This window comes from Engystomops pustulosus, chromosome 8, assembly GCF_040894005.1.
Source record: "Engystomops pustulosus chromosome 8, aEngPut4.maternal, whole genome shotgun sequence".
NCBI classification, from domain to species: domain Eukaryota; kingdom Metazoa; phylum Chordata; class Amphibia; order Anura; family Leptodactylidae; genus Engystomops; species Engystomops pustulosus.
The window spans coordinates 88,517,748-88,531,125 of NC_092418.1; the positions used below are offsets into that span (position 1 = coordinate 88,517,748).

Consider the following 13,378-nt stretch of genomic DNA (forward strand, 5'->3'; position numbering starts at 1 on the left):
ACCTCTTTGAGAAGACCCTCCCTTTCCCAGACCAAAGTGCCCGGGCCAGATTTTCATTTCCACCATATATTATTCATATTATTCTTCTTCTTTGAGAAGACACCCTCGCCCCACCCTCACCCCCCAAAAAACCATTTCATCAACACCTGGCCAAGAAGCATTTCCCCAATTCCACCATAGACATGCATGCTCGGATAATTATTGTAATGTCCTTTGTTCGAATTCTTACCTTGGCTTTTACAAATTGTACTATTGGTCCCAATTCAGATACTACTTGATTCCCAACATGAATAAAAGGCACTTTACCTGCAGGATATACAAGAGTGTACACAAGAATCATCACCGAGACACGATGTAGAAAGGAGACACACAACAACTTTGTTAAATTTTAAAAAGGGAAAAAAAAAAATCACTAGCATATACAGTATATTAATAAAAAAAAAAAAAAAAAAGAGATCACAGAACATAGCGATTTACAGTAGAGGACTTCATACAGGCCTGGCCATCAGAGATATATAAAGACCATCAGCACTTTTCTGCACTGTCCCATGTAAAACATATGGAAATTAACATAAGGATTGAGTCCCCCATTTACACTGCATATTGTTGGTTGCACTTCCCCAATTGCCCTTTGATTAATTTTGGATCAATATTAAAAAAGGCAACTAGTTGGGCGATCGCTGCTATGCTCATAGAGGGCAATGTTCAGAAATGTGAATTTATCAGCCTAAACATCATCATGTAAAAGGTTCTTGACTGGTATAACATGGACTCTGTTCACATTAGCACATTTTACAGTTATAATCAGTTATAGGACCATTAAAAATCTATGATATCCATTGGTCGATTTTGGCAAGTTGTTATAGTACGGGCGCAACCATCAATTGGATACCGAAGGATGATGAGTAGACATGAGTGGACCCGACATTCAAGTTTGGGTTCAGCCGCTTGACCCAGACATATTGCCGGATCGGTGGCCCGAACAGCCAATCCCGCAACTAGCTCATAGGGACTCCTGGCAAATCAACTTTAATAATGAGTTGATGATGTTCTGATGCGTTGAATGATGTCCCATACAGTCTGCCAAGATGGAGATTCCTGATAATCACCACCTTCCAAATGAAGTGTACTACAATTTATTTGAAGGCCCATCAAGAGTTGAGTCCAATACCAAAGTGCATTGAAAAATTTTTTATACGCCAATGACTTTTTTTTTTGTTTGTTTTGCAGTGTTCCTTCCCAAGTATCTTCATCTCAATCAAGGACTGTGGACCAGCAGCTCCCTTGATGTAGTCAATATTCATTATTACTACCATTGTGGTGCCTAGATAAACCAACTAGTAAAGTTGCACTCCCTACACTAGAGAATAAGGAGAGCGGGTCGACTCCGGTTGTCCGTACATATAAGATAGGGAGCCTTGTATAGGAGACAACCTTTTACGGTGTAGCCATTTCCTATCTAGGCCCTAGAAGACAAATAGCCACACAAAGTCCCTCCAGATATCAGCTGATCCCTAGGAATTAGACCTTGTGGACCATCTGAATCCGGTAGCCAATGTCCTCCAGCTTGGACATCTGAACTAAAACGTATGTCCTCTTGGCAATCTAAAAAAAAAAATTAATTTGTAGCTATGTTTTTGAATATAGTTGGACAATTATTCTAACTAAATGTTCTGAAGAACAGGACGACAATGTAGCATCAGAAGAACACACAAAGTTCATAAAGACGTCATCCTTGGCAGATCCTCCATGAAATTTCCATGGTATTTTAGAAATCTGTGACAGTAGGGCTCTCAAAAACTTTACTTTTTCCCCTCTACCATACGGATGGAGTACAATGATTTCACAGCCAGAGGAGGAAGGATTACCATACGAAGCTGGTAGAAAAATGTGTAGTTCCCTGTGGCTTCACATGATACTTAGAGGTTTTCGAGTGTTCTTCACCAAATGTTCCCCTCAAGCACATGCAGGAAACCTGCTGTTAGACCTGGTTCACACAAAGTTCATGCTAACAGCAGGCTCTGTCATGGTCCCTTTCAACAGATTCCCTCTTCTCTTGCTCACAGTCAGCCTAAGGGTAATGGATGAGGTGCATGGCACCAACAAAGACCTCATCTGCATCCATACCCTAAGTGTATTACAAAGGGAATGAAGGGCTTTTTGAACTGCAAGGAGTCAAAGGTTTCATTCACACTGTACTGCCATGTTGCTGCTGGACAGATCTTTTCAAATTCTGGCATCCATATTCAACATTGGAAACCGCCCATACATTCTTCTACTGGAGGGAAGAGACGTGGCGTATCGAAAACACCCTCAATAGCTCAGAAAAAGGGGGTGACAATCTCAGGCGCTTTCATTTTAGCAATCTCATAGGCTCCCCCTTATCATGCAATGGACAATACCACCTGCCAATCTCGTTGGAAAAAATCCCAAAGAAATTTTTTTTTTTTAAAAATGAGAAGAAATTCACTTGAGAACGTAATTTTATAAAACTCATCCTTTTCAAAGAAAGCATCAAGATGCAGGATGAACATGGAGCTTTATCATCTCCCACCTCTCAACAACAATTCTCTTATTGCTGCACACTGCTTCATGATAGACATTGAGACGTTGAGAATGAAGGATCTCGTGCCTCAGTGATGACACTGGTAGCTAATAAATTATAAAACTGCACTCCTGTTGTGATGTCCATGCCAACGAGGAGCTTCGCAGACATCTCAATAGGCAACGAGTGTCCTACAGAAGAGTCAGATGTTGGGTTTACCTTCCCAGTAGGCTAACAAGACCTAAAAAAAGTGACAGCCAATCTGGAGTCAATATCATGAATGGTCTTGCATTTTAGAAGGAACCTCAACTATTTCCACCCGTAAAAAAAAATGTATGCCTAGAGAGCCGGCGCCGAGCTGCTAGGGATTCATTCAGCGCTGAGTTTATTACTTAAGCATCTTCCCCCAACTTCAGACTGGAGTCTCCAGAAATTGCATTATGAACACTTCTTCTGGTGACAAGTGCATGTAGAGAGTTGCAGTATCACAACAAATGGGGGGGGGGGGGGGACAAAGGTGCCTGTGCCAACACCTATAATATGAGGGTTTCCAAGGCAAATATCCAATCCATATCAAAGGCAAACCAAAGCCAGGAGTCAGATATCATTTAGCCATCAAACAAAGTCCTCACAGGAGATGATCACCTGCTACTTAGTTTACGCAGATCTTGCTTTATGGCTGGTTTTTTAACTTGGTTTCCCTAGTGATAGTCAGAGTCATACCCCCATCTCATGATTGGTCCTTGGTACTGCTTTCCCCAGCTCTCTCCAGCACCACCTCCTCTGATTGGCTGCTAGGTATAAACAGGAAGTCATTCCATTCCGGGGCGGATTTCAAATATCTTGACGTACGTTATATTATAACATAAAGATGACTCAACTACCAGAGAGAGAAGCAGTTATTGGGTAACGTTTTTTGCATGTACCGGGGGGTTAATAAGGCCTGGTAGTGGAGCCTGGAGGATTCTTTTCTACCAATTTATCTCAATATTCATAAAAATTTAAATAAGAGGAATATTTTAGGATCTCTGTGATGAGATTCTATACACAGACGTGTGAACATTAATGAAAACCACAACCTAAAACCTACACAAGAGAGTGAAATAAATCGCTGATGTAAAAGTGACCATTTGTAGGTTTTTCCCAATCCGTCGTCCAGTATAGTATTGGCACAAAGGCCGATGTCTCCCGCTGTACTAACCGCTTTCCAATACTATACTGAAGCATTTGGCCTCAGCAGCCTTAATAACTCTTCCTCCGTTTCCTCGCTCAAGCTTTCCATTAGTTTCTCTATCAATTGATGCGTAGAGAAAAGTCAGCTCAGCACCTTCCCCCCGGAGATCAATATTCTCTTTATTGTAACACCTACAACAGCCGTAGAGTGGTTATTATTTTTAGATATTTTCTGGATATGCAGAGCCATCAAAGCTCCATTTCTAATGCGTTTCTCTTCTGCCCATTGGCGCAGCGGTCAGCAGAGCACACATGGGGTCGGGGCGATATTCTCCCTTCTCCATACTTTAAGGAACATCTACCAGCACATATAGGGGTGGTAGACAGTCACCGAATACATGCTTGTTACCTAAGGGGTGATTGGGGAGTACTTCTGCCCAGTTCCGGCACGTTTGCTACTCCGAAATATAGACTCTATAACTGTATGAGTCAGAGGCACTCACCTCTCTGCTAGTCGAGCCCCTCCTGGCTCCGTCGGGAAGATAATTTATCATGCAAAGTCTGATAGAATTGTGTTGTACATCGTTCTAGATGATGTTTCTTTCATGGCCTTAAGTGATAGCCTCACCCAGAAAATTTACTTTGAAGTGATATGCAAATTGGTTTTATGAAGTCAAGGAGGCGGAGAGTTTAGCACTGAAGTCAAGCTTTCCCTGCCTTAAAATGCCCCATTCACTAATCGGTGGTCCCGTGTCCAGGGACATCATTGATCAGATCTCCTGAAGTCTGGTGCACGATGTCAATCACATGGGAGGAAGTGTTCAGAGGCAGGGAGAGCTTGACTTCAGTGCTGAACTCTGACTCCTGACTTTATACATCTAACTTCAAAGTTGATTTTCTGGGTGATGCCACCAAGCGGGATAATGAGAGAAACATTATCTAGAAACCACTCAGGTGCTTGACTACATACTGGTTCATTAGGCTAATCTCTGATGACAGGTTCCCTTTAAAACAAAACCGTGTCAAAATACATGGTCATATTTTTTTTCAGTATTTGTAAACCCTAAAGTTACCAACGTGTCAAGCACTAAGCCTAAAAGGATGTTTAACCATAACACGTAACTGGAGTACAGCTGCCTAGTGCAAGCGTAAAAGGGCAAAAAAAAAATAGCAATAGCAAATTTTTTTGGTCATGCAAATTTATTTATTTTTTTCATAAAGGTCACTTTCCAATATTGCACCGATTTCACACAGTTATAAAGGCCAAATTTGTCGGAACTCACTTGGGTCCATCCTTATAAGGGAAATCCACCACCAAAATCCATCATGATAAACCAGGGACACTTACTCATAGATCCAGGCACCGTGACTGACTATTTATATTTGTTATCCATGGCCTCCTCCCTTCTAAAATCAACTTTTAAAATGCGGCTAATAAGCCAAAGTGGCTGTGGGGGGGGGGGGGGGGATGTGTTACCAGAGCGCCTCCATTCTGTAGCTTCTTAGGCTGTTACACTGTGTCCCCTCCTCTGCGCACTATAATCTCACACAGTGGGAGGGTGCATCTTCTGACTAGCATAACTGTAAAAGTTGATTTTAGAAAGAAGGAGGCCATCCATCGCCTGGATCTAGTGTCCCTGGTTTATCATGCTGGATTTTGATGGTAGATTTTCTTTAAATTTGAGGATGGCAACGACTCCCAATGTTCCTTTCTCCGGGTTCAAGTCAAGGAATCTGGTCAAGAATATGTGTACTCGCAATGTAACCCATTCAAATCAATATGAGTCATCAGTATCATGAAACGGATCGGTCCCAGCAGTCGTGTTTTGTTATAAATGGAACCCATGGTGCTAGTGTGAACAAAGCCCAAAATGTATCACTGAGTATCTAATGATATTAGCAGTGATTTTTTTTTCTGTATTCCTACATAACATATTTTCTCCGACACAAACTGGATATTTTCAATTTGCCTGAGCGGTAATATGATGATTTGCAGCATTAGTTAGGGAAGGTGACTTTAGCGTTGTCGTGCAGCACATGTAAGTGGCCGCAGGCTTATACTGTAGTACTGTAGCGGCATACAGAAATGTGCCGCTCTTACAGGTGAGCGTAATATGCCCAGATTTATCATTTTTATAGCCCTTTCAAGCACTGAGAATTACAAGTTGTAGGAAGAAAAATCAGAGTGCGGAGTAATGCGGATATATTTATGACCGGGAGGCTCGCGGGGAGTTGCTAGGGAGCGTCTTCAATGAATACCATGCTTACCAGATGGAGACATATATTCAGCGTTTGCCCTACAAACCACCTGGACTGGCAGATTGCACATTCGTAAGAAGGCCTGAAAGACATCGAAAAACAGAAATAGACCATTTGTTGGCTGATGGCAACAAGAAGGAAAAGAACACATATCAAAAGACAATATTGAGCGGATCATTAAGCACAATTATCAAGATTTCAGGCCTCGGATTTGTACCAGAAGGAAAAATCCTGAAGAACGGCAAGTCTGTCCATATTGGAGGAAGACAGGGAAGACAGAAGTCCTGAGCTGTTTGTACAATGTTTTCTCTCTAGAGATTCAGAATAAACAGAGAGGAGCTGCTCGTTTTGGGTAAATTTCAAGGAAATGCCAAGATGTTTGGTTTCGAAAAGATTTACAATATATAGTGGAGGAAATGGCCACAAAATTCGCTTTAACAACTAGTAAATCTATACTAGTCTACAAGCAGTTTCTACAAGTGGTTACCAAGCTGGACAGACAAGTCCCCCCCCCCCCCCATATACATATGGGGAACAGACATTGCTAGACACCTCTGGTTGCGGAAGTACTAGGGATGTACAACTCCTGATGCCCAATTCTTCCTTCTTCCAACGTCTACCATCAGTGGAAAGCCAGGACTACCCCATACACATTAGAAAAATCGGTGAATTTTACCAAAATTGGTAGATTTGGGGGTTTATGGAATAATGAGAACCTATTCTTTGAGGATGGGCTTGCTTAGGGGGTACCTGGTGTCAAACCCTGCAATCTTAGAGTTATGAAAACTGTTATTTAAAAAGAGTTATCTAACACCTTGCTCTAATATTCATTCGAACCTCCCACTCATCTCCAGGACTTCACCCAAGCTGCAACAATTCTCTAGAATAGCCTACCAGTAAAGCTTCTAAAACATCCTTAAAACCCATCTCTTCAGGCAGGTCCATCACATCCCCAATCTGCATGTAACCAACTCTCTTTTCCTAACCACCTGTGTATTCCAATTCTTCAGTATTGGTGGGGTCTGACATGTGGTACAACCATCGTTCAGTTTTTGGGCGCATGCCCATCATTATACTGGCACTGCTGTCACTACCTGGGCGTGGAATGTCACCTTCATTAGTTTAGACCAAATAAAAAGTTAAATGGTGACATTATTCCGTATATAGCATCACCATATTGCAAAGCAATGGACAAACTATTCCAAAATACACGAACTGTCAGTCAGTCAGATTAGTTCCTATTACCTATAGGGATCAATCCATCATCCCAATTTTAGACACCATCTCTAATGAGAAGCCACTTGACCTATTGGCTTGTTTTTAATGTGTGGGAGGAAAACTACACACACAAAACCTCAGGCAAATGTAGTGTGGAGCTAAGGTTGGTCACAAAAGGTCAAGCTACAAATTTCAAGAGGTGCTAACTAACATGTACTACCACCTATCCAGGATATACTGAGGTCTCCAAATTCACCAAAAAAATTACATCACACTAACATTATCAAAAAGGGTTTAAGAAAATAAATAAATAAATAAATAATAGGCCATCATGACCAATGACACAGCTATACTAAACAAATGATGATAAAAAACAAGGACCACCACCACACCATGGATGGTTCAGGAGGAAGATCTGACAGGTAACCAGGCTACCTGCAACGTTTTACAATATTAGGTTGAAAAGTTATATGCTACAATGATAACTTTCACTAAGGAAACCAATACAACCACCCACAGAACACAAAAGTTGTTCTGTAAAGGGGTTTGGAGGATAGGTCATCTGTTTCCGAATGCAGGTGCCATTTACTTGAAGACGGGCAGAGCTGTGGGGGCGCCCACCGACCGGCAGAGCTGTGGGGGCGCCCACCGACCGGCAGAGCTGTGGGGGCGCCCACCGACCGGCAGAGCTGTGGGGGCGCCCACCGACCGGCAGAGCTGTGGGGGCGCCCACCGACCGGCAGAGCTGTGGGGGCGCCCACCGACCGGCAGAGCTGTGGGGGCGCCCACCGACCGGCAGAGCTGTGGGGGCGCCCACCGACCGGCAGAGCTGTGGGGGCGCCCACCGACCGGCAGAGCTGTGGGGGCGCCCACCGACCGGCAGAGCTGTGGGGGCGCCCACCGACCGGCAGAGCTGTGGGGGCGCCCACCGACCGGCAGAGCTGTGGGGGCGCCCACCAATTGTTAGAGCTGCTTGGACCCACCAATTGGAAGAGGTGATTGGACCCCCACCACATACTGATAACCCATCCATAGAATTAAAAGTTGATAAAAGGGGCAAGAATCCCGTTTAAATCCCTCATTATCAGTGTTACTTGTACGATACTGCAACACAGAGATGGAAATCACACACCATTACTGCAGAGCCATTTACTGCAAGCAAAAAATAAAATTAAAAAAAAAAAAATCAATTTAAAGGTTTAAAAAAAAAAAAAAAAAATCTAGCATGTAACATGTAAGTGCAGCGCTGTACGTTCCTTCCCTTACCATCTAGGACGGTTGTATCACACACTTGCAAATCAAATCTTCCTCTCTGCCTCGCATGGAATGATTTATGGAAAATTAATACCCGGCCTATAAGTGAAGTCTCGCCTGTGTCCGAATATTGTGCTGCGCATCACGTGGGGCTTTAGCGATGGCTCAGGAGACACTGTGTCTGCATTACAGTGGGGTCTGTGCCGATGATCTAAGGGCTTTCAGACTTCTACTTATCAAAGAATGGATAATAGAGTCAGACAGCGGAGAAATGACAAAACTCTGCCTGCGCAGCCAAAAGGAAGTCAAGCAAAATAGATTCTTGGGAACGGATTTAACACTTTGTCTCAATAGCCATTAGTTATTTAACATTCACTCTGCCGGTTTAAAATGTCGGAGAATCTGATATCGAGACCACAGAGACATTCATAAAAGGGAGGAGATGTGCATTTATAGAACTCAGCCACAATGGGTTAATACACTGTGCACATCACTTTAAAGGGGTGGACCGAATTTAAAAATGAGTATAAAGAAGACAAAAAAAAAAAAAAAAACTTTTATCCGCCGGTAGAGATGAGCGGACCCCTTGGGTTTGGCAGCCCGACCTGAACGCGTTTCCGGATTGGCCAATCGTAGTCATGGCTAGCTGTTAGGTGCATTCATTCTGCTATTCAGCCGCCAATCCAACAATACGTCTGGGTCAGACTAAAACCGGGGACATTGGGTCCACTCATGTCTATCCATCGATCCTGCGGTCACGGCCAGTCTTTGTTTACATGTCCTGCAGTGATTAGGTCACGTACACCCAAGTAATTCTGTAGGAATTTCACAGCACTCCTTATTGTTTTATGGTGCCAAACTAGTGGCCCAACCCCCAATATGTGCAACCTACACGTGGGTCAGCAATATTAAAGAGATTTTCCAGAATATTGATAACCGATTCACCATTCTGGAAAGCCCATCTAACTTTTAATTATAGGTCTAATACTTATACACACACACTATATACAGATAGTCCTCGGGTTACATACCAGATAGGTTCCATAGGTTTGTTCTTAAGTTGAATTTGTATGCAAGTCGAAACTGTATATTTTATAATTGTAGATCCAGACAAAAATATTTTTCTCCCAGTGACAATTGGAGTTTCAACATTTTTTGCTGTAATGGGACCAAGGATTATCAATAAAGCTTCATTCCAGACACCTTACAGCTGGTCAGTGCAGCCTGGGACTATAGTAACATCCAGAGAGCTTCACCAGAGGTCACAGGGGGCAGAGGGGTCCATCTGTAACTAGGGGTCATCTGCAAGTCGGGTGTCCTTAAGTAGGGGACCTCCTGTACTGTATATAATTAATTCCTATGGAGAACTTATCCTCTGCCTCTCCTTTGTTAATCTCCCAGAAAGTTTTAAATAAACTGGCAACTGGGTGGTAACCATTGAGAAGGTGCTTCTGCACATTACAGCACTGTCCAATCAGTGCTGACAGATGCATACTAGTGACACGCCCTCTTGACAAGAGAAAAGCAAATGGCCAGTTGTCAATTTCTTCATAACTATTCAATTACAACAACAATAACAAGGTAAAGAGCAAAGACTTATGAGAATTGTTATTTCATGAGGAATAATAATAATTCTTTATTTATATAGTGCACACAGATTACGCAGCGCTGCACAAAGCATGACAAATTGGTCCCTGTCCCCATGGGGCTCACAATCTAAAATGTGGGACTTCACTACAATAGGGATCTAAGATAATTCTGTTCTTTAATTTGAACATACAACTCAAGTCTCTAGGACTTCTCCCGAGCTTCACCAATTCTCTGTAGTGCCCTACCCCGGACTACCGGGCTAATACCCAACTTCAAAAATCCATCTCTTTAGTTTCCCATGAAACTTCAACCCTCTTCACTTACCTCCACAGTGTACACCACCCACCTATTATCCTGCAAGCACTAGACGCATGAGTTTGCTTATGTACTTTATCATCCCTACTGAATAAGGATAGTGATGATCAAAGAGAGCGGCATCCCTTATGAATGGCAGAGATATATGGTATATGTGGAGGTTGAGGAACTTGTAGTAGATGCCGACAGATGCCGCCGAATAGAGACGTCAGGCTAATTGGAAAAGTATCCTTCTTACCCTTTGAGTGCGTCTTTACGTGATTGTTTTACCTCCATGACCTTGACCGGGGCCTTATGAATCATTAAGAGCTTCTTCCGACATTGCAGAACTTATTTCTCAACATGTTCTCCCCCCCAACACGAAGCTTCCTGCTGTTTCCATACTGAGAAGACGATTTGTTGACACTAGATTTCACTGGGATAATGTTACTGATGGAAATGTCTATAGTCATCAACAAACACCAGAATAACAGAAGGCGGCGGCTGCTAAAGAGCCAACGCCGGGGGTTCTGCGACAATCCCCAAATACATTTGGTTACAATTATCATTAGGTTATTAAATTAAAAATGAATAAACTCAATGTTCTATTCCACCATCGACAGTGCGGCAGTACTTCAATGTTGCGCTCAAAACCGCGATGTGACCGACTTGGAGGCCAGTTATTCAGCCACTCAAATTTGCCCTAAACGCGCCTCTATATGATTATTGGCCAGGGTCTGCTACCACAAGTTATTGATAACTCTGGGTTGCATCAGGACTTGTGACAGCTTTAGGTCTAGGCGCAATGCTGGAAATAGTGGCAGTACATGAGGGTCGAAACGTAAACGTGTAATAGGACACTGGGACAGGGACAATTTCTACCGTCTCGTAGCAGATTACCGCTGCTCCCCCCCAATCAGTCAGGATTTGCTTGTGTCGGTGGAGCGGAGGTCAACCTATGCAAAGGTTGATTTCAGCAATTACCATCCGCAGCAATAATTGACGTGCTGTGGATTCTCACCCTGCTGTGTAAATTATTTAACACTATGGGGTAGTTTTGGCAGCAGGTAGATGGGAGCAGTATGAATCCCTCCCACTATGCTGCTAATGTGAATCCCGACATGTGTCCCTGGTCTAACGCCGTTTAAGACAACATCCCATCCCATTCACCTGGAGCTTCCGAAACTACAGCGACTCTTACAAAGACATAATGGAAAAATTTTAGGGAGTTTAGAAAGCTGGATACTATACACAGGGCTGTGAGAGGCAAGTGCTGAGATTGCAGAACCCACTTTCTGAAAACTTTAATTCTCTTTAAAAGTAACCTACCATCAAAATCCACTATAATAAACCAGGGACAATCATAGATCTTATCCATGGCCCCCTTCCTTCAAAAATCAACATTAACAATTACGCTAATGAGTCTAAAGCACCTAAATAGTTTCCCAGGATGTTACACTGTGCAGGAGCATTTCCCCCTGACACTCTTTGTTAAACCTGTCTCTGCTGCAGTGAGATTACATCAGGCAGAGGGAGGGGGGAAGTGCGTGCCTGTGAAGCTGAAGCACAGAGGGGCTCTGGTAATGCCCCACTGAGCACTTCTGGCTCATTAGCATAATTTAATATGAAAAGAGGAGGCCATGGATAAGATTATGTGCCACCGGTTTATTGTGACAGATTTCCATGGAAAATTTCCTTTAATAAAAGGACTAGTGTAAATAAGTGTAAAAACAGGCACAGCACAAGTTTTAATAATAATAATACTACCTTTATTTATATAGTGCATTTATATTATGCGCAGCACAGATCTTGCCAAATCAGTCCCTGTCCTCAATGGGGCTCACAATCTAATCAACCTACCAGTATGTTTTGGAGTTTGGGAGGAAACCGAAGGACCTGGAGGAAACCCACGCAAGCACGGAGAGAACATACAAACTCTTTGCAAACCCAGGTCCCCAGCGCTGCAAGGCTGTAATGCTTACTACTAAGCCACCGTTCCATCTCTTGACACAAATGCAAGCTAATGACACCATACGCATACCTAAAGTGCAACTTGCAACATATACTGAAAATCCCCCATCCGAAAATACACGACACCAGTGTGCCTTCCACAGATGGCCCTTTCTGACTACATGGCACAGTCATGGCACACGATGTAGCTGCAATTATTGCCAAACAAGAAAAGTTTCCATGAATTTGGATAATAGCTTTTTGTGGTGGCCACTAGTTTTGAAACATGCAATAACATGCAAAGATAAAACTAAGAATAAAAACCTTAAAACTCACGGAAGAACAGCATACAAAGTTATAAAAAAAAGTAGCCAGATGACTATCCTCCATCCATTCCTTAATACCACAGTGGAACAGCTGGAAGGATCCTTGAAATTTGGACCACATCCTAACGAGAGGAACGACTCTAAAATGTGTTACTTTAAATGAGTCCCGATATTAGAAACTCGTGCCAACGCATACACATTCAATGTTAATTACCGCCTTGTTTGGGTTCACTTACGGCTCTTCCTCACAAACAGATGGACAGATGGAATAGTCAGTGTACACAACTGGTAATGATGTGACAAGATACATGAAGTATAGAGTACAGGGAAGCTACAACTATGAAAGTCATCAATGTGACCCAGGCTGAAGCCCAAAAAATGCTGGGCTCCAGTACACTCACATTACATCTAACACGCCAGATGCCTCCAAAACTTAAAGGAGCCCTTGTTAACACTTCCTTTAAAGAGGGGGTCTCAGCATCCTCTAGCATTAACAAGTTAAAGAACCCAGGCCAAAATTTTTAGCTAAAAGAAGGGTATTATTTAAGAGTTTTATGGGAACCTGTCACTAGCTAAATCTGTGAAAAATATGGTGACGGGTTCCCTTTAATTCTGCATCAAAACTATGGAAATATAGATTAGACTTGATGAACCAATTTCAATTTACTAACTATATATTAATTTCTTACCAAAAAAACGGCAGAATGCCGTTAATTGATCATTATCAAGTGTGACCACCTCAATAAAAGCAGAGGTTTTGACTGTTTTT

The 13,378-nt window shown here is 42.7% G+C and overlaps 1 protein-coding gene across 1 annotated transcript in view; it reads right to left on the reverse strand.

Moving 5' to 3' along the window:
- MTX2 (metaxin 2) overlaps positions 1–13,378 on the reverse strand; it is a 48,558-nt gene that overhangs the window by 14,098 nt on the left and 21,082 nt on the right. Inside the window, exons 4-5 of the mRNA XM_072121647.1 lie at positions 5,987–6,059; positions 230–306 (exon numbers count right to left, since the gene is read on the reverse strand). Coding sequence (XP_071977748.1) covers positions 230–306; positions 5,987–6,059 — 150 coding nt within the window. The remainder of the gene's footprint in view (positions 1–229; positions 307–5,986; positions 6,060–13,378) is intronic.